This window comes from Penicillium concentricum (assembly GCF_028827145.1).
Source record: "Penicillium concentricum strain IBT 3081 chromosome Unknown utg000001l_segment0_segment0, whole genome shotgun sequence".
In the NCBI taxonomy this organism is placed as follows: Eukaryota; Fungi; Ascomycota; class Eurotiomycetes; order Eurotiales; family Aspergillaceae; genus Penicillium; species Penicillium concentricum.
In genome coordinates, this window is record NW_026622754.1 from 4912660 (window position 1) to 4935449 (window position 22790).

Below are 22790 nucleotides of genomic sequence, written 5' to 3' on the forward strand. Positions count from 1 at the left end.
GCCAAGTATTTCTCACTCAAGTAGCTTAATCTTCCCGACCATTGGCAAGATATGTTGCCTTTCTTCGCGCATATCACATCAGAAGCGGGGTGTGCATGTTCTTTATATACCATTATCAACCCCAAAGGTCCTCCAAATTAATATATTCGAAGCATACTAAAACTATTATGTCTGTCGCAAAGGAATTCGAAGCAGCCAATGCCAATTATGTCGCATCTTTCACCAAGGGCGACCTGCAGCTACCCCCACAGCGGTTCGTTGATAGCTCTCGCTCTAGCCTCATCGTTTATTACCAGTATTCTGCAAAAGACACATCTGACTCTATTTCTTCGATTTCAGAAAGGTAGCTGTGGTAGCCTGCATGGACGCACGCCTTGGTACCTATAATCCACAGTACTGCCGATACAAGAGAATGATACTCACACCTACTATGTACTCTATAGATCCTGCTCGCGTCCTCGGTCTAGAAGAAGGCGATGCCCATGTAATCCGCAATGCCGGCGGCAGAGTCTCAGATGCACTGCGCAGCATTATCATTTCGCAACAGCTGTTGGGCACCCGCGAGATCGTTATCGTGCACCATGTACAAAACCCTTACGAACCATTAAGACTTAGCCTCGACCTTGGCTTACATCTTATCAACTTTTGGATGAATTGCTGACTATCTTCAGACGAACTGTGGAATGCTCACTTTCACCGACGAGAGTATCAGAGACAAGATCCGTGCGGATCTACACCAGAATGTCGACCACATTGCGTTTCTGCCCTTCGGGGATCTAGAGCAGAGTGTTCGGGATGATATTAAGATATTGAAGGATAGTCCTCTTATCCTGGATGTTCCAATTACAGGGTATTTCTATGAAGTTGAGACCGGCAAGATTGTTCAGGTTGAAGAGAGATAATAATTGACACTATCGACATTGCAGTATGGCAAGGTTCGATGCCGAGGCATATACTACATAGCAATCTATGAATGTGACCAACTCGTTTTGCTACTAGAAGCTATGTACATGCACGCATTAGACGAATGTTGGGTCATGTCCGATTTGGTAGGTATGTAGCATACTACCACCCTACTGGTGGCTTCAAAGGAGAGAGAGAGAGAGAGAGAGTAGAGAAGAAAGATGTAACGCCCTCGGATGCTCCGACAAAAAAAGAAATCGCAAAGGCCAATAAATCAGATCCCACACGAAAAATATACATAGGTGGTTATACTTCAACGGACGCTCCTTTCGGCTGTCACGGCCTTTGCAGGCCACGTCAATCCTAAACATATGTTTACCGTCTTCTGGTTCCCTTGATCACCAAGCTGCCAACCACACCCGCGACGAGAGCCAAGCCACCCACAATCGCGACACCCACCAGGCCCTCCTTGGCGACTTTATCATCGATGAGAGACCCAAGGCTGGCAGCCTGGAGGTTTGCGGGCTCCTTCTCCAGGAGCAAATCGTTGTATCGGCGGGCTTCGCCATAGTTCCCTAGCTTGAAATTGCCGAGGGCCAGATAATAGAGGCACTCACGTCGCCGCTCTGGGGCTCCGCGGAAGATCTCTGAAAGCAGGCGAACACCCTCTTGCTGTTCGGAACGGATGTTGGATTTGATCAGACCCTGTAGTCAATACCACCCCGCATGGGCGGGGAGTACCGGTTAGCGCGGCCACACCTGATCAAGGCCGAGAAATCCATACCCATGCGTAATTGAACTTTGTCTGGATCCCGACATAGTCGCCTTCTTTCTCGTACTGCGCTCTTAGGACCTGTAGCTCGGCGGGTTTCAAGGGACTGTGTCGGTGATAGTCAGGTTAGTTCTTACAGTTCCGAGATTTTCTTTCACTGATTTTTTTCCACGGAAAACAAACCTTTCCGCATCGGCGGCATCTGGAGGGGCAAAGCAAGTTAGTTTCCAAGCATCAGGCATCAGTCGGAACAAACCACCTACATGGAAGGTTGGACATGGCGAGATAGGAAGTTTGTGGTCTTTAGACGGAGTAATATTGATTAGAACAAGAGTTCTAACGATCCGATAGCAGTTTATCAAAAGTAAGAGTCTTGGTTGCGTTGAGCGAGAAGGCAAAAGCGAGGACGGAGAAATCACAGGCACAACGTCACTTTGCGGAGGAGCAACATATGTGGCGGTGCTGTGGCTGTTGCTGCCGCAACAAACCCAAAACAACCGACTTTCCACCTCGACATTTGTAACCACCGACACCATGTTGCTCGATGAGGACCCTGGAACTGTATGTACTACTCCCTTTGCTCCATAATTTAGGCCCGACGAATTTACTAACGGTTTCAGCTCATCCACCACACGATCGGCAACTTTAACATCCACCCCGATAAACAAGCCGTCACACGCATCAATGACTCGCTCTCAGCGCTCCAGCAATCGCGCGACTTGCGCATTCGCGAGGCCGAGTCGGCCATGCGAAAACTTTCACGCCACTTAAATTCCCTATCTACACAACATGAAGAAGCCGTGGCCGTGCACGACTCGGGCAAACACGCGGCGGAGATTGTGGAGTTAGACACTAAGAAGTTTCGTATCGCCAAGGCTGCATCGGAGCTAGAGATTGAAAGTGAGCGCCTGGAGAGCGAGCTGGAGATGCTCAAGGAAAGACTGGTCGACCTAGAATCCCAGGGCCTCGAGGGCGACGAAACAACGCGGCGCGAGCGTGAGGCCGATGATGCGACAATGTGCGTGCCTGTATCCCGGTCTTAGGTTGAGACTCTTGCTAACATCTATCTAGTCTGCGGCTCAAGATCTTCCGTTCTCTCGGTGTTGATATCGAGCCCGATGAGGCGGGCAATTTCAACCGAGCGGTCATTCGCAATAGCCGTAAGGGCGATGTTCATGTCGTTAATATCGACCCAAAATTCTCCCGCTTCTTCTACGCAAATTACTTTTGGTCAACGATGCAAGGATAATGATGACGAGTGGGGGTTTTCTGATTGTCTGTGGTCTCTGGCGTTTTATTTTTGGAGGCTGGAAGCCGTGTCTTTCTATCGCTGTTGGTGTTTCTATACCCTTGGATTATTTTCTGTCATTAAGTCATACAATTCCTCTTCATAAATTGCAGCCAGCCATATGGCCGCCTGGACATAGCATCTTTTTCAGGTGGTAGAGCGTTCACTCGGATGCTCGCTGCTGTTGTAGCCGCTCTTGTAAAGCTTGGGTTACCTTCTTCCTGTCTGCGTCCGATATTGTCCTGTCAAGCAGTTGAGCAGAGACGTCATGCGGTAGGATTCTTTCTGCAGCATCCAGAAGCTCCCCCTTCTGGATTTCCGACAAGTCCATACCCCAGGATGCGACCCATTCTTCGGCGAACTCGAAAAGCTTTTGCTCCACCTGGTCCATATCGGGGATATCACATCCATCCCAGGTCAATAGCATTTCCTTTGTAACCGAGCCAGATTCGGCGTCTCCTGTGGTTCCATATCGTGTTTCCACGCCTAGAGGGCCAATCCCAAGTTCCTCTGCACGGGCATTCCAAAGTGCCTGCTTCAAGGTTCCATCCCGCTCGATCATCATCCAGAACAACGGATATGAGCTCCGAGCTAACGTATCACGAACACCTTTGGTTGCCTCACGCGGGCTCACCAGCACGCCAACCGTTTCGCCCGTGCGCCACCCGACAGGTGCCTGGCGGAAGGTTCCTTCTAGCTCGCGGACGACGTTAGGGCCCACTTTGGCCTTCAGGGATTTGCATTGTACCAGTACGCGGAGTGCGCGCTCTCGCTCCCGCTCCGGAAGGTGCCAAGTGCCAACGAGATCGATGCCGGCGTCGTCGCGACCGCCGATGCGGTCAAGGCTTAGCGCATAGCGACGTAGGGTTCGGAGAACGGTATACTCGTAGTGTGTGCCGACATGTACCGTACTCGTCTCTGGAAGAGAAATATGCTCCGCGTAGGAGAGAAATGTTGTCAGGTCATTGTGGTGTTGCGAGGGCGGAGATGGGGCCGAGGGGAGTTTGAAGAGCCGGCGCGTGAACGGTGTCAGCTCACGATGAACCTGGGAGCTGGAAAAGCTGCGACAGATATTTATTCTGAGCCTCAAGTGAGAGTATCCGGCAGCAAGGCCATAGCGTAGTCGCAATAGGCGCATTGAGTGATGTGAGGAAGAAAAGGCCGTCTCACCGCATTGGAGCTTGTCTCCGCATCTGCTCCGCTTCTTTCGCTCGACCAGACATTCCACTTCTTCTTTCTTGAGCCACTCTAAGCCTCCTTCCTCTTCTCTTCGAGTCGCTACCATGGCTGACATTCTCACACAGCTGCAGACTTGTCTGGATCAGGTAAAATCCGCTCCGCAAAACCTACATTCAGTCCCCTGCTCACCATACGGACAAAATAGCTCGCAACCCAATTCTACGCAACCCTTGGCTATCTCACAACATACCACGACAATGCCCCCACGACACCGCCGCCAAATGTCCCCGACGCAGTACCGGCCCTAGCCAAGATCACCAAGAACTCGTCAGCACCACCGGTCCCAGCAGCCATCGCAAACAAAGTGGGGGGTGCAGCCGCCGTTGCAGGAAATGCATCACCCCCGCATGCGCCTCCTCAACAGCCTGGAGCTGCACCAGGGACAGCATCAGAAGGTGATGATCCCAACCTCCCTCCCGCGCCGGACTCACCCCGCACATTTGCGAGCCGGCAGCGGGAGCTTGCGCGCGATCTCATTATCAAAGAACAGCAGATCGAGTACCTCATCTCTGTGCTTCCTGGGATTGGCGCCTCTGAGGCTGAGCAAGAGAGCAGAATCCGAGAACTGGAGACAGAGCTTAGAGAAGTTGAGAAGGAGCGCGCTGCGAAAGTCCGAGACTTAAAAAAGTTGAGGACTCGGCTCGAGGATGTCCTCGGTGCTGTGGCTGTGGGTATCCACGGGGATGGGTATCCTCAAAAGTGATTATGCGTGTTCTCAGGACGATTCGATTTACCTGCACTTTGGGAGTTATACGAAACAGACAGGACTGGGGCGGGTCTTCATTTTCCTTGCTATATTCTCGGCGTTATGTGATGGAGGGTCTTTAACCGATTGCACAGACATATGAATAAATCTCACGAATACCACATGATCACACCATTCTAATTCCTTCCGGCCTTGCGATGGAGTCTTTCTTTGCAAAACGCCAATGTCGTCTGCTCCCGAACCTAGAAAAACAAAAGGTGTCTTTGTGTACTGGCCCGAGACCAATTTGTATAGGGTCTAGTCAACCAAGCGTGGATACCCATAAGCTCTCTCGTCGTCTCTCGCTTTGAGGGGATGGACATGGTAAGAACAAATGACGTCTTCATACAAACCTCCTTTTGGTGACTTTACCTACATGATCAAGTACTCTAGACCGTTGATCTCTTGGAAGCCCCCTTCCCATTGCCCATGTCATGTTTAATCCTGGTCACAACTAGCCCAAAGGCCGTAGACCCTGTTGACTCGCTGCTTAAAGTACGCGTACATATTTCCGTCCCCGAATCTAAGACATCCACCTCGTACTGCTATGTTCACTGTTATTGACCAGCCGGAGATTCATTGCCCGTCTGACTTGACGGGGTTAAAATAGAGCATGTTATGCTCTTACTGGCTTGACACTGGAGTGGCAATTGAAGGCTATACATGGAAAAGTCGTCTTGCAAATTTTGAGGTAACTATAGCACTGATAAAGGGGAGAAATATCTATAAAATAAAATACATCTGAGGAAATATCTGAGAAGACATCTGAAAAACGGTAGAAAAGACTTAACAAGGCAGCATTAGCGATCAACTATTCTTGTAGCCCTAAAGGCGAAACGGGCTTGTGAGCTTGACAGGGCCGAAGGAAAGGAATCAACCAAGGTCAATGGTCCGAATCTCAACGGTTGATAGCAATACATGGTATCTTGCTCAAAATATGATGACCTGGACTGAAATACAAGCGAAAACGTACAAGGAAATAGCTGGGGCAGACATTGTTCACCACTTAGGGCTAGATCTCTTAATGATCATGTTCCAACCCCTACACCCTCCCTCTTTCTAGAAGTAAGATTGGAAGTGTGCAGAGTCTATTATTTAATATTGCACGTACTAATAAGTGTAAACCCAATGAATGTCATATGCAGAAAAGAAAAAGATTTCTATGGTTAAAGCAAACTTGTGTATAAACGTGCTTGGAAACTGCCCCGTAAAAAGGAAACATAGAAATAAAACGCCCGGTAAATGATCATAAGGAGAATCAAAGATGTAATGATAAATACTAACGCCTTCTCCTTTTCCGGGTATCATTGAAACGAAACCAGCGAGCCACCGGCATTGGGGCAGAAATAGAAACATGAAAAATCAGAAAAAAATCAAATGGGAACAGAAAGGGAAATCGCAGGGGCAAATAGGGAACTGAAAATGGGGGAAAGCATGCATAGCTGGGACGAGAAAACAAAAAGTAAGAGAATCTACTTGAAAAGACTGCGGTATTCACGCATGCGAGCCTCCTGGGTCTCTCGCTTGTCCTGCTTTGCGCGATTCAGGCTCGTGTCCGCCATCTCTTGCTTCTTCTTGGCGAGATCCATTATCTTCTCCTCAATGCTGTCCTTCATCACAAATTGGAAGGTTTGCACAGGGCGAGTTTGGCCAAGACGATGAACACGGTCAATGGCCTGAGCAACGGCAGCTGGGTTGTACTGGGGCTCCATGATAAAAACACGTGAGGCAGAGGTTAAATTCAGGGCCACACCACCGGCACCAATGGTGGCCAAAAGAACTTTGATATTGTCATTTTTGGCAAATTCCTCGAGTGCTTTTGTGCGTGCTGCAAGGGTCATGGTACCATCAAGTCGGACATACCCATCAAGCCCATTGTTTTGCAAGGCGATCTCAATGAGATCCAGGTGCGATGTCCATCCAGAGAACACAACACTCTTGATAGGCGACTCGCCTTCGAGCTTATTGCTGTCTTCAACACTTTGCTTGAGGTAGTTGACCAGTGCAATGGTTTTGGTGTGGGGTCCTTCGTATTCACCAAGACTTTTGCCAAGCTTCCGGGTTTGCCGATCACTTTCCTGTTGGGCTTTGTATTCTTCAAAGCCAGCAGGCGTGATGGTCGAGTATTTCACTTGAATCCAGCCTTCGCACCTAGGGCAACGGATTAGGGTGTCGGGAGATTCATCGAAGGTTTGTTTCCAGCCAGAGAAGCAACCGGGGCAGAAAATATCGTGACATGGTAGGGCAATAGCCATCGGAGCGTCCCGAGCGACAGCCCCCACTGAATTCAGAGGTTCATCGAGTTCTCGATTACAAGTGCCGCACCGGGGGACTGAGTTTTGCTGCATCAGGTCGAACATTTCGTATGCCTTCTTGTCTATGGCTGCCAAGGCTTCGTCCGGTTCGCCCTCCTCCAGGTCAATTGCGTCGTTAACAGATAGCCCCTTGACTCTCTCTCGGTCTGAAATGTCAAGAAGCTCTTTCCCGTGTGCACTGACTTGACGGAGAATCATCATGGCCTTCAATACATGGTGATACATCCGGCCACCCAACTTGCGTTTGTCCTCACCAGCAATGACACTCATCATCACTTGTGATTCCGCGCGGAAGAAGTCATGCAATTGCTGTTCTTTCTCACTGAATTTTAGTGTGATGATGTTGTCTTCCCTGGGTGGCAGATTGATTTTGTCCTTCACTCTGCGCAGGGTGAATGAATCCACCAGAACTCGCAACCTGGCAAGTACATTGGGGTCACCGTTTTTGACCGGGTTAGTTACATGTTGGGAAAATTGGCTTCGTTGGTCGTAAGGCGCAATCCGTAAGAACCTAGTCACAGACAGGAGATCTTCCATGCGGTTTTGGATTGGTGTTCCAGTAACTGACCATCGACGCTCAGAGTGGAGCCCGATGATCGCCTTGGTCTGTGCCGCATTTTGTTCTCTGATGATGTGAGCTTCGTCAAGAACAATCCGGAACATGTTCATTTTTGTCAAAGGGCTGAGCTTTCCACTTTTGGCACCACGCCCCGAGATCTCACTGAGAATGGTGCTGTATGTCGTGATAATGATATCGTACTCGGAAAGTTCATCTAAATCAGTGATACGCGAGGGACCATGAAAGATGTAGTAGCTGATGGAGCATGGCTTGAGATGGTCCTTGATCTGTGTAACCCAGTTGCTCACTGCACTCAACGGGACAACTAATAGTGTTGTCCGTGTGTTGCGAATTCCTGGAGTTCGGCGAACAAGGACAGGATCAGGAGCCATCTCCGTCCAGTCACCAGCCAGCCTAAGCGATGACGTGATGAGCGAAAGAATACTCAGAGTCTTGCCCAGGCCCATCATGTCGGCCAACAAGCCGCCTAGGGCCTCGTCGGGCTTTTGCTCTGAAATTATTCCAGTGATGATCTCGCGGTACTGTGTCTTGCCATTGGGTGCACGTTCCATTCGCCACAAGGAATTGTTGTCTTCTTCTTTCCGGCCAAATTTGCGCGGTTTTTCTTTCTCTGTCATGAACCACAGTGCTTGCTTTTGGTGATGGAGCAGTGGTGTCGTGATATGATGAGATGGCTCCATGGCCGGAATATTCGCGTTGGCGAGCTGGTCGAACATTTTCATGACTGCATCGTTGGCCTCTTCGGCAGTTCGCGCTTCATATCTGATGCTTGGCCCTGGACGAGAACGCCCAGAGTTGTTGGCGGCGGCCTGTGCGGCAGCAAGCTGGCGTCGGCTCTCTGCATGTGGATTGAACACAGTCGTACCTTTGTCCACGGAATTTGGAGTTCCTAGCCAGACATTGCGGTGAGATAGGAAGTTGCCAATAGCTTCTGCCTTCTTTCTTTGGCCATAGATGTTGAGAGTTGCACGCCATAGCCCTGAGGTGGGATGCCAAATCTCTTCATTCGGCGAAGTTCTCCGGGTATCCAATAAGGCTGACACTTCGATGGCAGCTTCTTTGGAGTCCATGAGCGGACACAGTCCTTGTGCCGTTTTGTGGTCAAGTGTACCGAAAACTTTGCCATGAGGGTCCGCGACGTCGATCTGGAAATTGCCCTTCACAGGTTGTCGTTGCAGGTCTAATTTAATAGACGGCCAAGCGTGCGACCAGTCAGTGAAAACAGAGTGCCCTGGTTTGGGGACTAAATAGGCCATGATCATTGCGTTTTCGACTTTTCCGAAGCAGACCCGCTGGGCGCTAAGATCTGTTGAACCGGTGCATAGGATTTCGTCATCGTCCTTAGGTGTGTTCACAAGATCTAGAAGAATATTAGGTTAATTCAAACAAAAGCAGGGAAAGCGGGAAAACGGGAAAACGGGAAAACGGGAGAAATAAAGCATCTCATACCTGCCGTCAAATCCACCACGTTGGATGCAGTGGAAATTGGGGTTGGTTTCACATCCTCCTCTTTCATCCACTTCCCAAGCCCGCTATCTCCAGAGATCGAGACCTGTGCTGTGGCCGTGTTCGGTTTCTCTTCGACATCATGCTCAGTTTTCATTTTCTTCGTCGGCTGGTTCTTCCGTTTTTCAACGCCATAGATGTTTTCGATCAAATTGGGGCGGTAGATGATGGCCTCGTCGTCACTCATCTCGTGGTGACTTCTTTTCGTGTCGCTTTCATTGTCTTCATCATGGGTAGTGCTGAACTGGACTGCCAAACCGGGTTCTGACTTCACAGCCGGGGTCGAGATTCCGGACGCCACACTGGGAGAGGTGCGAATGGGTTGTTCAAAGCGCGTAGCGGCCGCAGTGCCCGCGGGAGCCATGGGAGAGGCAGGATATGAACCATTTCCCTGGTGTTTTCCTGGACCTTCCAAAAGTGAGCCTTGGAAATCCGTGGAGTCGAGAAACATGGGGTCTATCGGGGGAGAAATAACAGAAGAAGATAAATTGTGGGAAGAAAGACTTGAAGATGGATCATGCGAATTGGGGGCACAAGGGGAAACAGAGTCAGCCGGGCCAAGAAACTTTGCCTGAGTAATCGAAGTATCCATTTGAGGGGCAGAATGGACACAAAAGAGTGTAGAAACACGAGGAGAAGCAGCAGGGGAACCATAAGAAGCAAGCACAGGAGAAGAAGTCATAGGCTCAGACTTGTCCGGGGGTAACTCGGAGGACATAGCGACATCATCCACGGGAGGCAAATCACTCGCTGGGGAAGAAGAAAAGGGAGGATTACCATTGCTCTGAGCTTGTCTTTTGGAGCCCTTGGGATTCAGGAGCATCGCAGCATGAGATGCCATGATGTCTCGATTATGGGCGAGAAATCCGGGCTAAGGTTTGGTCGGATTCAAGGTTGCGCGGTGCTGTGAAAGCAAAGTGATGAAAGTCAGTGGATTGGAGAGGCGACGAAGCTGGTTGTTATTTTCACTTGCTGTGGATAGAAATAGAGGACTGAGTTCCTTCCGACTGGCAAATGTTATGTCCAAGCTCAAATTTGAGAAGTATTCGCCGTGTCAGGTGGCTTGGGACGAGACAGGCGATTGCGGCTTGGGATTAATTCTCCACCTGACTTGTCGTATGTTTTTGCTTGGGAAGGCAGATCAATCAAATTCAAGTTTTTGAGGCTTGATGTCACGAATATTAACGTCGCAGCGAAGTGATTACGCAAATGGTCTGGCCAACGAAAGGTGCGTCTTCCAGACGCGAGAGTCGCGAAATCTCCGGCGTCATTGAAAGTGAGAGATACGGAAGAGAAGCGCGGGCAACACGGGTTGCGCTGTTGTCTCGGTCATCAACGTATATTATCCCGGGGAAATCACGTCGTTTTCGTGGTCGCAATCCAGTCGGCGCCTTGTCGTTTGCCTCGTCGAGGGAATCGTGATTAGGTTCGTGGGCGGCTGTGTTAGTCGAGGGAGAGTCCTTGATCTCGAGTATTCCGCGGGTCTTTCGGTTCGCGCGACTTTTTTGCTCGAGTCAGTCGTAAGCTTAGTCGTATCGTTAAGAGACTCGAAATGACGAAGTGGTTCTTCTGAAGTCGGTGCCTCGGAGAAACCCGCCGATAAGATCTTATCAGTCCGCGCGCTTACGGTATTAGCGTGATGGACACGCAAGTACTTGAATGAACTTATGTCGACTTGAGGGAAAAGCTGGAAAGTTGACGAGTCTAAGAAGAACTTTTGGAAATATAAGATTCCAAAAAGTGTATGCATCTAAACGCGTGACAGATATATATTCCGAGGTCCCACTGTGATTAGTTGCCCCCCTGTCATTTCCAAGGTTTTTATAGATCGAGGAGATTTATTGGGTCTTAAGGCCTAGGTACTTTTTTCGGCTTCTTTTCTCCTTCTATGACACTTTAATTAAGGATATTTGCTATCTAAACAGGCGGATGTCACGGTTATGGATTGCTAATCTGTTTGAGTCTAGCCTAGGCGTGTTTGCGATGGCTAAGATGATGTCTCACAAAACAATGTCATGTAAGCAGTTGACGGAGTCTGACATGGGGGAATATTGCGTCAAACCTGGACTTCATTTTCAACCATGAGATTGTCCTGACGTGGAGCACTAGAAGCCAAGGACTGGTTATTCCTACGCCAGCCTTAGGATCTATATCTTGTGACATACTGCAGGGTCATATGCCGTTGCTAGTCAGCTTGGTCAACATAGTTGATCTAGAAAAATAGATGATGAAGGTATCATAGAATTAAGTCTCGTCAATATGCTACATGAGGCAGATCGCCCAATCAATGCGCCACAGCCCAAGGCAACCCCAACAGCCAGAGAATGTCTATATACAACACGGAAATCTCCCAAATCATGAGCATGTCCAATAAAGGACTCGTGTGAAATGTCACAGAAAAAAAAGAGGCACAAGTCGAAATCTCGAACATGAATTGGGAGCCGTTTTTGTTGGGAACCCAACAAATACCTCGAGAAGACAACGCTGCAGAAGATAGCTGCTAATTAAATGAGAAAGTAATGCAAGAATGTAGAAAGGTGAAAAGGGCAGTACGACATAATCTAGCCTTAGCACCAGGTGAAAACAGGATTTTTGCTCTTGACGGCTTCCAGGCGCTCGACAATCACCTTGCGCTGGTTGCCTTCCATGCCCTCTGCAACTGCATAGCCAAGGTCGCCTTCGAGATCATCGTTGCCAAATGTGTTGACATGAGGAGCGCGGAAGGACGTGGAACCGCCGTTTTTGCGATGCCTGTGTTGGCGGGGAGGAAGTGAAGACCATCCATCTAGAGAACCCCCGGTGTTTCGGCCGCCGAAGTCATTTATAGTCGCAGGGCTACCGACAGAACCATCAGCATGTTCGCTGCCAGCGTCAGGTCGACCACGGGTGAGTTCGAACCGGTTTGGGTTGGGGAGGTCGCTTGGCGACGAGTTCAATCCCAATAAGTCGTGTTCGGGGGTTGGTTGGGAAGATGCGGATGCACCGATATCCATCTCTTCTTCATCAGGGTCATAATTCATAGATCGGTTTCTTTGTCTGTCTGTAGAAGGCGCGCGCATTGGAATAGCAACCGGGACATCAACCAAGTCATCCCATACACAGACTCGGGTCCGTCGAGTCAGCTCAAGCGGGCCGTGATCCGGTTGCTTCAATGTTTCCACCACATTCCAAGCTTGACCTTTCATAACAGCGATTTGTCGAGCGAACATGCTCTCTTTGAAATCATCATCTTGCGCAAAGACACCACGCAAAGCCATCTGTGTACCGCTCCACCAGTCTGTGGAGGTCAGTAATGGAAGGAAATGGTCGCGGGTTTTCTGCGAGAAGGGTTGTCCGATCAATGAAACTGGCAGGAAAAGCCAACCGAAGGGGAAACTACGCCACTACAAGTTGTTAGTGTTGGAAAGTTGTAATTACCCGTGAACACGAAAACTTACAGCGTCTGGGTGTTTCCATGGCCAGGACAGACTGTTATCAATGGCACCAAGCTGGACAGAAGCTGACTGTTCCGATGAGGCCAGTGGAGTCCCCGTGCGGCTGATAGCCATCATGGTTTCATGCCGCTTGTAGGGGTGGAAAGAGGGATTGGTAGTGCCATTCGAATTCACGGAAACAGGACGAGGCGGGGGCATAAGCTCATCCTCATCGTGCTTAGGCTGTGCCTCAGTGTGTTTCGGGGGCTCTGCCACGATAGAAACCTGCTCTGTCCCCCAGTCGATCTTGACCATCCAGTTGTCCAGACCTCGATCGGTATTTCGCATGACATAATCCAAGATCACAAGCTTCTCCAACTCTTCACGGAAGGATTGCTTGAGATTCTCGGTCCAGTAAAATCGGCGCTCAGCGCTTCCGTCAGGCGAACCGGCTGGCGAGGGCACATAGCCTGGATCTTCATCATCCTCGTCGTCTGACTGTGCCCCTGATGGACGACAAGCCTCGTTCCACGGCCGCTTCTTGCGCTTTGGGGCATCCTCGGTGCGGAATCCAGTATTCACCTGGTCAGGCCAGGGATGTTCTCGGAGGAAAATGTTGGCGTCCTTAAATCCCTTTAGGAAAACCTGGAAACTGCCAGCCTTGGGAGGCAGAACTTTCTTGCCTTTCCGTGCCTTTCTGCGGTCCCAGAAATCGTAAAAGAATGATCTCGAGGACAGCCGAACAATACCGGTGTAGGGGACGAGGTTCGTGCGCAGACGGGCATCGAGAACGTATGCGGCGGCTTCGGAGACGTAGGAGAGATTAGGAATGAGACATGCGCGGCCGAAAAAGCAGGGGAACAAGTTGCGGTGAAGCCATTTTGTCCATTTGGGGTTCCGTGAGGCGTACGGCTCTTCGTCCTTTGGCTTGAACACACCCACTACTTTCCCTTCGGGGTTTCGAGCAAAGTAGCTGCCCGAGCTTCCTTGTGAGATCATACGAGGATGTACGTCCATTTCAATCGCGAGACGCACACTTTCGATGATCTCCTCGTACTCGGCGTGGGCCTGCCGTTGCGGAGCATCAAACTCATCCGACTCGAGAACCTCGGCAGTCACGGGGGTAACTCCGGGGGTGCCTGGAAGACTGAATGGTAAATCTCCAGCTTCTCTTCCTCGTAGCTTTTGCCCTTGACACGATTGATCTTAAACTTGGAGGCAATCTCGTCCGCCCATTTTTCGAGACGCGCATTGATGGCCTTGATATCCACCCCGGAGTTACGACGACCTCGAGCATGTTGGAAACCACTGTGTCTGCGTCGATGACCTGGGGGGTGTGGAGACCGGACGCCTGCATCTGGGCTCGGGAGGAGATGGGAGCGTATCGGGGAGCGGAGGTGGAGACTGTTGATATCGCGCCGACGTCGTCGTCTTCTGAGTCATCGTGAAGGTAGCCTCGTTCCTCATCGGCCTGGGCGAGCCGGGCGTATCCCGAGGTGGCAGGACGAGTCTTCGGCATTGTGATTGAGGGTGGTTGGATCTATGGAAGCTGAAAACGGGCAAAATAGCTCGTGGGAAAGAGAGAGGAAGGCCGGCAAAAGAACGAAAGGACACGAAAAGAGGCTAATCCATCACAGAGAATAGAAGAGAAGGAAAAGACTGCTGGTTAGAATAAAGAGTTGATAGAGCCAAGGCAGTTGAAATAAGTGTCACCTATGTCCAGACGCCCAAGGGGGCGTCCTGAAAGTATGATTTACAGTTAATTTACACAGGCGGTGGCGTTATAAGTGGCAGAATGCAGTAAACTGTAGTAAATCCTAGTAAATTGCGTGACGCGGGCAGGTCCACCTTGTTAATGACGGTTATACAATTACGCACCGCCACACTCTGTCTCCACCCCCTAATCGAAAGGGGGTCTGGATGGATGCATCCAGTATTATGTGTTAACAGCCCTGAAACTTGGCCAGAACCGCAATTGATCTCCATATGGGGGACCCCTCTATGACGGATTGGGATATTCAGGGGATGACCCATATATGTTGTACTGGTAAAGCCGCCACGCTCGCAAATGTCCCGGTGCAGGAAATTTTATACGGCATAAAACCCTTCTAGGAATTGATCATCCGTAAGCAAATAATCACATGTAGAATGGACTGTCGCGCTACCTAGCGACATCAAGAGAGTGACATAGAGTGAAGAGGAAGAAACAGGTTAATTGAAATACATTCTTTGCGAGACAAAATATTCGAAGTTGACACCCCTGACATGCCGTATTAAATAATGGTTGATACTGGGGCAATCGTTCCAAGGTTATCCCGATTGTTATTATCGCGTCTTATCGTCCATCTCAATTCTGCATCTTCTTTCAACCCCTACCCTCACCTATCCTCGGCCATCATGTCGTTAATTTAAAACTTCATTCTTTTCTTCGGTCTTATTAACTTCCTAAGACACAATAATTGTCGGGAACCCTAATCCTTCCTTTTCGGTATCGAGAATCATTGGAGCTTCACGAATCGACCACTAAGGATTTGTCTTGATATAGACCCATTGGCTCTGAGTCCTACTCCGAGTCCGTTGTTCCCAATCGCGCGATTCGTTTGATACCAACTGTTTCCCTTCAATTCGGTTTAGGGCCGGATTTCAATCGACACCTATTTCTCCCTCCACTGTGGCTTCCACCCTCTATCGGGCGTCGCCCATCGACCCGGCTCTTAAATCTCGTTCTTCGCAGGAGCGTGAGTTCCCTTACGACTTGTCCGCCGATAATTCCTCCGCCCGTCACGCGTCTAACGGATCCATACCGTTTTCTACGACACTACCGGATATCAAGAGCGTGACCAAATTCGGCTCAGGCGAGAGCGACGGATACCCAAGTTCTTCTGTTAGCACATCGCTTCCAGGACTAGCAGCCCTGGCCTCGGTCGCTTCAGCACCAACATCTAATCTTCGGTTCGTTGATACCCCCCATACCAGTTCTAAATGGAAACCACCCGTGGACCTTTGGATATCTCTTTGCGTAATCTTCAATCGGGCCCTGGAGAGCAGTAATCTGGCCCCTCATAAGAATTCGAATCCATTGGCTAACCCTTATATTTTCCCTCATTTTTTTTTTATAGATCATCCAGTGATGCAAGTATGAATATGGCAAATATGACCTATGCTACATCATCACCGGCAGCTACGACAGGAGGACAAGGGAGTGGACCTGTAAGTGTGAAATATGCCTTATATCAAGAAACTGTTATCGGAGCGCTGGAGGTCTTATCTCTGGGGAGTTATCGAAAGTCTTGGCGCCACTCGATCCGTGCACCCGCTTTTTCCCTTTCCTTATCGACTCAAATCTCTCACAATCTTATCATCCTCTTCCTCTTCCTAACTTCTATACCCTCATAATGGCGACCACATTGACTGACGACAAGCGACCTCAATTACAGCCCGTTTGCCAAAATTGCGGCACCTCCACCACTCCCCTGTGGCGTAGGGACGAACTCGGTTCAGTCCTCTGCAACGCATGCGGACTCTTCTTGAAATTGCATGGCCGACCTCGTCCGATAAGCTTGAAAACAGATGTGATTAAAAGTCGCAATCGCGTCAAGACCGGCCAAGGCCCTAAGCGCAAGGTGAGTTCGCGATCAAAAAAATTTTCCTCTCAGTCCCCTACCCCCAACTCCCACGTATCTTAGATAAGAACATGCGCTAATCGAGATTGTGATTCCGTAGTCCGGCGGCCCTGTTGATACCAATGGCATCCCACCACGATCTGAAGCGGGTACTCCTCCCCTCGGCTCGCATGGATACCGTCGCGCGTCGCGCAAGATGTCCTCGGGTCATTCGGATCGCTCCAACTCTCCCGTTTCCCGGACCGAGACACCTGGCTTTGGCTCGATGCACGCGCACAACTCGAATATCGCGCCGCAGCATATGTTCGACAGCGTTACCCTGGGCGACAGCATGAACTCCTCCAGCGGCCTTCCCTCCCGCCAGATGCGCCAACCCTCTCCCTCGGCAGTCGACCGCCAACTCGATTCCCCCCACACATTCGAAAGCCTCCTGGCCCTCAACACATCCCTGAAGACACGCGTCAGTGAACTCGAGTTTGTCAACGAGCTCTTCCGTGGCCGAGTTACGGAACTCGAACAGAGTGATGCTAGCGCGCGTCGGTCGGAGATGATTGTACGAGACTCTGAGGTTCGTCTGAGACGATCTCTTGAGGACGCTCAGCGCCGGGAGGAGGATCTCAAGCGTCGTGTTAACGATCTCGAGCGCCAGCTTGGTTCTAGCAGCGCTGGCGATGCCGAGTCCGGCGAGCCGCTCGCAAAAAAGATCCGGCTTTCGGATGTTGTGGAATCTGGCGAGGATGTGCTGGTCAAATCTCCCAAGAGCGTTTAGGTCTTGCGGTACTCTGTTATCTCCGGCCCTTTTTCGCCTGCTTATTCATTCCATCACCGGCCCACACGTAGTACACGCTTATAAGCTGCATTACGCTTGCTGGTCTCCAACCTCTGATATTCTTGATACCCTTCATGGCTCCTTCGTCATCACTGGCTGGAACTTTACCCAAAAAAAAGCTCTATTGAACGGTCTCAATTTCTCTTCTTTTCCTATGTCCGGATGTTTCCCCAAACGTCTTGTTTTAATTTGCTTTCCTTGGGGTGTGCTGTACGAACTCTTTCCACTATGCTTCTAATACAATACTTTATCCCCATCCCTCTCTTCTTCCAGAACTCAAGGATCCGGAAGACCGGTGGATTGGTGATCTAACTGGGAAGTGTCTTGTCGTTTGGGTGTTTTTCCTGGGATGTTTCTCTCAATGTGCTAGTTGGTGTTTGCAATCATTATTATTCCTGTTTGCTGCTTCGATAGGGCAATGCAACTGTTTTTGATTGTTTAGCCCAGCTTGACGGGTCTACGGGCCGGGTTGTCTGTTTTGATTTAAACGAACTTTCTTGCTTTCTGTGTGATATCTACATGTATGTTAGGAGGAAATGAAAGTGTCATGCAAAATCTTCGCGTACCAATCTCAAGAGCTCGTTCGACTACAGCGTGGATGTGGAAAGGAAGACTGAACCACATCCACTACTTAGGCCGAGACCGGGGCTAATAACCGGTGTTGAATAAGCCGAATAATACCGAATCTCCAATGTACAGTAATGAAATTGACCAAGCTATGGCCCATGGAATGGTAGGATAATCCAACGAAAGACAAACGCAAAGTATCAAGTCTATAGAGAAAACAGTGTATGGGTATACCAAATGAGGACACCAGCCAAATAACATCCTTGCCATCCATCGTGAAATGTACTCTATGAGAAGTCATAACAAATCGCAAAAAGATCTAGGCAAATCTGCAAGCAAGCAGGCAATTCATCAGCCCCTACTTGCCATGCAGGTTACTGGCACCTAGATGATCCAAATCGATGGAAAAAACCATCAAACTCAAGCGAGTCGGTGGTCCAGCTTCTTGCTCATGATGTTATTGATGTTCCTTTCGCGGATAATGGTCCACAAACAAACAGCAACACCAAACAAGCCAGAAACGAAAGTCATGAAATAGGCTGAGCGGTAGCAGCCCAGTCCATCAGGGCACTCGCGGTCGCCGTCATGGCCCACAACAGAGTGTCCGTCGTAGATATTACCGTATAACAAGTTGAAAACGTTACCACTGAACACTGGGGCTAGAGTCATGACGCCCCAATTCTGGGACAGGCCGCCGATGCCGAAAGTGTGTGCAGTTAGGGAAGGGAAGACGCCAAACAGGAAACCGTATGCGATTCCAGTGAAGCCGGAGACAACGATGAGGCTGTTCGGGTTGGAAATGGTGGTGCCGGCGAGCTGGGTCAGGGTGAAGACTACCGCTGATAAGAACAAACACCAGATGCGGGACATGCCGAGTTTCTTGACCAGCAGGTCAGAGCCGATGCCGCTGAATAGACGGCCGAGGAAATTGCCAAAGGAAAGAATGGAGACGTGCATGACCTGGCGGTGTTGGATGAACAGGTCTGTTGCGCTGTCGTCGTAGTATAGCCACAGGGCCTTCACACTGTTGCCAATGTTGTTGATGGTCATCAAGCCGATACCGGACAAGAGTGCCATGGTCAAGAATAGTTGCCAGAACTCGACTTTGCGGAGCATGGCGAGACCTCTGATGTCGATTTGGTGCGCCTCAATGGCCACTTCATCTAGGAAGTCATCGTCAAGTGTATCGAAAGAGGGACGCGACCGGTCGTTCTTGGATACCAAGGTGGAAGTCTCGTCATCAGTGGCGAATGCTCTGCCTTGGGAGTTCGAAGCAACCGAGTGCGACCGCGCATGCGCAGGGTATTGTTCGTGATCATAAGCGGTAGAGCCATTTAGATCGGAGTCCTCTGGGACAGGTAGAAGGTCGCTGGAGTTGTGTCTTCTAGAATCGCGTGCGTTGTGTGGGATAGACGAGTACGGCTCGCTGGCGAGGATTCGAAGGAATGGAATTGCAGCAAAGGACAGAATCGAGGTTCCGAGGGCGAGAAGCAAAAGAAAGCGGCCGGTATCATCCTTGAAAATGAGAGTCGACAGATTAGACCAGAATAGCGCGCTCAGTCCAAAGGCGGCCATTGGGAAAGCGGTTGCCGTGCCACGGTGTTCAGGAAAGTTGGATGCCGCTGGAATCATTGTGTTAACACCATCAAGCAGACCTCGGGAGTCATTGGTATAACATACCTGTTTTGATGGCGCCGCCAAAGGCAGAGCAGCCACCCATACCAGTAAGGAAAGCGAACAAGCATAGGAAGACTACCGGCATCGATCCTTGTCCATTATCATATGCTACAAACATTAGAGCTGCTCGATTGCAAAAAGGTGATGTCAAAACATACCCATATAGATTGGGAAGTAACCCAGGCCCAGGCAAACGGAGCCGATCAGCGAGACAAGCCGGGGACCGCGGGCATCTGTCAATAATCCCATTGGAATCCCCATAGCATACATCCCCAGGTTCCCCGCGACGCCCTATAGCTTGTTAAGACCCGTTTCTTGGCACCTGATACCTGGACAACTCACAATAAAGTTGCTCTCGGTCGACGAGAGCTTCATTCGTTGCGCGAATTGCGGCGCCCACGCGGAGTATGCATACTGACAGGGGAGTTAGCCTTAACGGGCCTGAATGGGGATAAGATCGGAGATATCACGTACATTGGTTCCGCACGAGAGGGCGACCAGCGTCCCCGCAATGACGGAAATAATTCGGGCAGTTTGGTGGAGAGAGCCGGACATTATGTCGTTCTGTGTGTTGTTGATATCTTGTGTGATACAAGTGTTTTAGTTGGAATTGTTGATTAGGCCCTAGACAGATGAGAGGGCCGATACTAGGAGGAACATCGGACCCGAAATGAAGAAAAAGGGAGAAAAGAGCGAATGGAGTTATACAGAAGGAATTGAGGGAAGACCTAGTTAACTAGGAGTTTTTAGGAGCGTACACTTAGGTAAGGACTTGAAGATGGATCACCCCCGAGGGCCGCGTGGTCGGAACAGCCGTCAAGCAAGTGCCAAGGAAAGTTTGCTCCACGTCAACTGATGTACGAATACGATGGAGATTGATTTCTTGAATGGAAAGAGAGAAGAAAAAAAAAAGAGGAATGGAATGTAGATGTACTACATTTCTGAGGTACGTTGCATTGATAACACACGAAAGATTATGCAAATGCGTCAAATCCCCCGGGATTGCACGAATCGCAACTCGTCATAGTTGGAGTCCACAGCGAAATGTCTTTCTCCACACGATAAGACACATCTCCACTACATAATGTTCATGCCTTGAGGCCTGGGTGCCTGGTTAAACGCACGGGTCAAAACGGGTGACTCCAACTATAAAAACAACCCATCCAAATTCGTTGGCTTATACCCTCTACAATATCAAAAGTTATATATTGAAAGCTGTCAAGGAGGGGGAAATATAGATATCGAAAACTCCCAGAAAGACTCCAATAAGACATGACTAGGCATAAGCGGCCGACTATTCTTGTCTACAATAAAAGTATATTGTAAGTTTTTGTCTGTCTCAGGGCAAGAATAATGTTAATGTCCTTCATAAGGCATCGATTTTCCTTGCAGGTGATCCATCCAGGAACTCAAATATCATACCGAACAGACTTGAGACGTTTGGAGTTCCTTATGCAAACTACCGTTGAGGGGGGATAGTTAGATAGAGAGTCTAACCCCAAATGGGCAGGACAAAAGAGGCTTGGCACGTGATTTTCGATTTGGATATATTACGTAACATCCATGACGGAGGCGGACTCAGATGATCTTCAATCTGATCACTTGCCTCTCTCCACACTCTCATCGATTCTGGATCTTGGTTCACTTTCATCGTAGATCAAAACCAAGACACTGGGCTATCGGATACCTGCACTCCCAACATGGGTGCCCTTCTTTCCATTCCGCTCTTGGCTGTGCCAAGTGTTGGTACAGTATGTTGTCGCCTATCTCCAGTTCACCGATACACTTGCACAGTTGGCTAATTGATTCTCTCGACAGCTCTTGACAGTCGCAACATCATGCTGTGGAGCCGCGACATGCTCTGCAGTTTGCAGCGCATGTGGAAAGTTTCAAAACAGGTACCATTTATCAGTTGCCTAGTGCGGAGAACCTCGGACTGACACAAGGACAATAGTATGGCGACGAGAATCGCTTACGCCTTTATCCTTTTTATTAACTCTATAATATCCTGGATCATGCTCACACCATGGGCTCTGAAAAAGTTGCAACATTTGACACTGGATTATATGGAGATTCGATGCGACGGGAAGGAATGTCACGGCTGGGTTGCGGTCCATCGCATCAACTTTGCCCTTGGTCTCTTCCATTTGATCCTCGCACTCTTGCTTCTTGGAGTTAAAAGCTCGAAAGATACCCGCGCCGCTCTCCAGAATGGATATTGGGGTCCGAAGGTCATCCTTTGGGTGGCCTTTGTCGTCATGTCGTTCTTTATCCCCGAACCCTTCTTCTTCGTCTATGGAAACTATATCGCCTTTTTCTGCGCCATGCTCTTCCTTCTTTTGGGTTTGATTCTTCTGGTAGATCTTGCGCACTCGTGGGCGGAGCTATGCCTGCAGAAGATCGAAGACAGCGATTCTCGGGTCTGGCGGGGTCTGCTTATTGGTTCCACCCTCGGCATGTACTTGGCATCTTTCGTCATGACTATCCTGATGTACATCTTCTTCGCGAACAGCGGTTGCTCTATGAACCAGGCTGCCATCACCGTATGTATCCCTCACACCACGAATCTTGGTGCCTAACTGACTCGTCACAGATTAACCTGATCGTGTTTTTGATCATCTCTTTGGTTTCTGTTCAACCAGCAGTGCAAGAATCGAACTCTCGCGCAGGACTAGCCCAAGCTGCAATGGTCACTGTCTACTGCACCTACCTCACTATGTCTGCCGTTTCGATGGAACCGGATGACAATAACTGCAACCCTCTAGTCCGTTCCCGCGGAATCAGGACTGCCACTACCGTCCTTGGGGCCATTGCCACTATGCTGACCATCGCATACACCACCACACGCGCTGCCACTCAAGGAATTGCCTTGGGATCGAAGGGCGGTCACAGCTACATCCAGTTGGGCACGGATGATAACGAGCACGGTCTGGTGACCCAACAACCAAACGCCCGTCGGGAGATGCGTGCTGAAGCTCTTCGGGCTGCTGTCGAGAGCGGCAGTCTTCCTGCCAGTGCCCTGGATGATAGTGATGACGAAGATGAGTATGACACCACGAAGGACGACGAGCGTGGCTCAACCCAATATAATTACACGCTCTTCCACATCATCTTCTTCCTCGCTACGACATGGGTGGCCACTTTGTTAGTTCAAGGACTGACGGTGGATACCACGACAGATTTCGCGCCAGTGGGCCGCACATACTGGGCCAGCTGGGTGAAGATCGTCAGCTCCTGGGTCTGCTATGCTATCTATCTGTGGACTCTGGTTGCGCCTGTTATGCTGCCAGATCGCTTCGGTGTTTATTAGTCTTTTATTTGTTGATTTTGGGC

The 22790-nt window shown here is 49.8% G+C and overlaps 10 protein-coding genes across 10 annotated transcripts; 5 read left to right on the forward strand and 5 right to left on the reverse strand.

Annotated features, from left to right (window-relative positions):
• Nucleotides 1–430: 430 nt before the first annotated feature.
• Nucleotides 431–902, forward strand: N7517_001874 (beta-class carbonic anhydrase; the record flags this gene model as incomplete). The annotated part of the gene is made up of 2 exons (XM_056719604.1): nt 431–583; nt 672–902. 2 exons carry the CDS (start codon nt 431–433, stop codon nt 900–902), a joined length of 384 nt encoding a protein of 127 aa, XP_056583739.1.
• A 376-nt stretch (nt 903–1278) lies between these two features.
• N7517_001875 (mitochondrial fission 1 protein) lies at nt 1279–1954 on the reverse strand (the record flags this gene model as incomplete). The annotated part of the gene is made up of 4 exons (XM_056719605.1): nt 1279–1608; nt 1688–1781; nt 1859–1877; nt 1939–1954. 4 exons carry the CDS (start codon nt 1952–1954, stop codon nt 1279–1281), a joined length of 459 nt encoding a protein of 152 aa, XP_056583740.1.
• A 255-nt stretch (nt 1955–2209) lies between these two features.
• Nucleotides 2210–2924, forward strand: N7517_001876 (kinetochore Spc24 family protein; the record flags this gene model as incomplete). Its single annotated transcript, XM_056719606.1, has 3 exons — nt 2210–2236; nt 2296–2693; nt 2747–2924. The coding sequence occupies 3 exons, from the start codon at nt 2210–2212 to the stop codon at nt 2922–2924; spliced, it is 603 nt and encodes a 200-aa protein (XP_056583741.1).
• A 202-nt stretch (nt 2925–3126) lies between these two features.
• On the reverse strand, nt 3127–4101 carry N7517_001877 (uncharacterized protein; the record flags this gene model as incomplete). The annotated part of the gene is made up of 1 exon (XM_056719607.1): nt 3127–4101. The coding sequence occupies one exon, from the start codon at nt 4099–4101 to the stop codon at nt 3127–3129; it is 975 nt and encodes a 324-aa protein (XP_056583742.1).
• A 145-nt stretch (nt 4102–4246) lies between these two features.
• On the forward strand, nt 4247–4905 carry N7517_001878 (med21 domain-containing protein; the record flags this gene model as incomplete). The annotated part of the gene is made up of 2 exons (XM_056719608.1): nt 4247–4288; nt 4348–4905. 2 exons carry the CDS (start codon nt 4247–4249, stop codon nt 4903–4905), a joined length of 600 nt encoding a protein of 199 aa, XP_056583743.1.
• A 1514-nt stretch (nt 4906–6419) lies between these two features.
• On the reverse strand, nt 6420–10189 carry N7517_001879 (DEAD/DEAH box helicase; the record flags this gene model as incomplete). Its single annotated transcript, XM_056719609.1, has 2 exons — nt 6420–9202; nt 9292–10189. 2 exons carry the CDS (start codon nt 10187–10189, stop codon nt 6420–6422), a joined length of 3681 nt encoding a protein of 1226 aa, XP_056583744.1.
• A 1726-nt stretch (nt 10190–11915) lies between these two features.
• N7517_001880 (1-phosphatidylinositol 4-kinase LSB6) lies at nt 11916–14280 on the reverse strand (the record flags this gene model as incomplete). The annotated part of the gene is made up of 3 exons (XM_056719610.1): nt 11916–12731; nt 12786–13908; nt 14033–14280. 3 exons carry the CDS (start codon nt 14278–14280, stop codon nt 11916–11918), a joined length of 2187 nt encoding a protein of 728 aa, XP_056583745.1.
• Nucleotides 14281–16156: 1876 nt separating this feature from the next.
• On the forward strand, nt 16157–17153 carry N7517_001881 (putative GATA transcription factor (AreB); the record flags this gene model as incomplete). Its single annotated transcript, XM_056719611.1, has 2 exons — nt 16157–16384; nt 16485–17153. 2 exons carry the CDS (start codon nt 16157–16159, stop codon nt 17151–17153), a joined length of 897 nt encoding a protein of 298 aa, XP_056583746.1.
• A 1047-nt stretch (nt 17154–18200) lies between these two features.
• On the reverse strand, nt 18201–20012 carry N7517_001882 (uncharacterized protein; the record flags this gene model as incomplete). Its single annotated transcript, XM_056719612.1, has 5 exons — nt 18201–19402; nt 19461–19565; nt 19616–19748; nt 19800–19871; nt 19932–20012. 5 exons carry the CDS (start codon nt 20010–20012, stop codon nt 18201–18203), a joined length of 1593 nt encoding a protein of 530 aa, XP_056583747.1.
• A 1145-nt stretch (nt 20013–21157) lies between these two features.
• N7517_001883 (serine incorporator domain-containing protein) lies at nt 21158–22767 on the forward strand (the record flags this gene model as incomplete). Its single annotated transcript, XM_056719613.1, has 4 exons — nt 21158–21208; nt 21276–21355; nt 21412–22000; nt 22051–22767. The coding sequence occupies 4 exons, from the start codon at nt 21158–21160 to the stop codon at nt 22765–22767; spliced, it is 1437 nt and encodes a 478-aa protein (XP_056583748.1).
• Nucleotides 22768–22790: the final 23 nt, after the last annotated feature.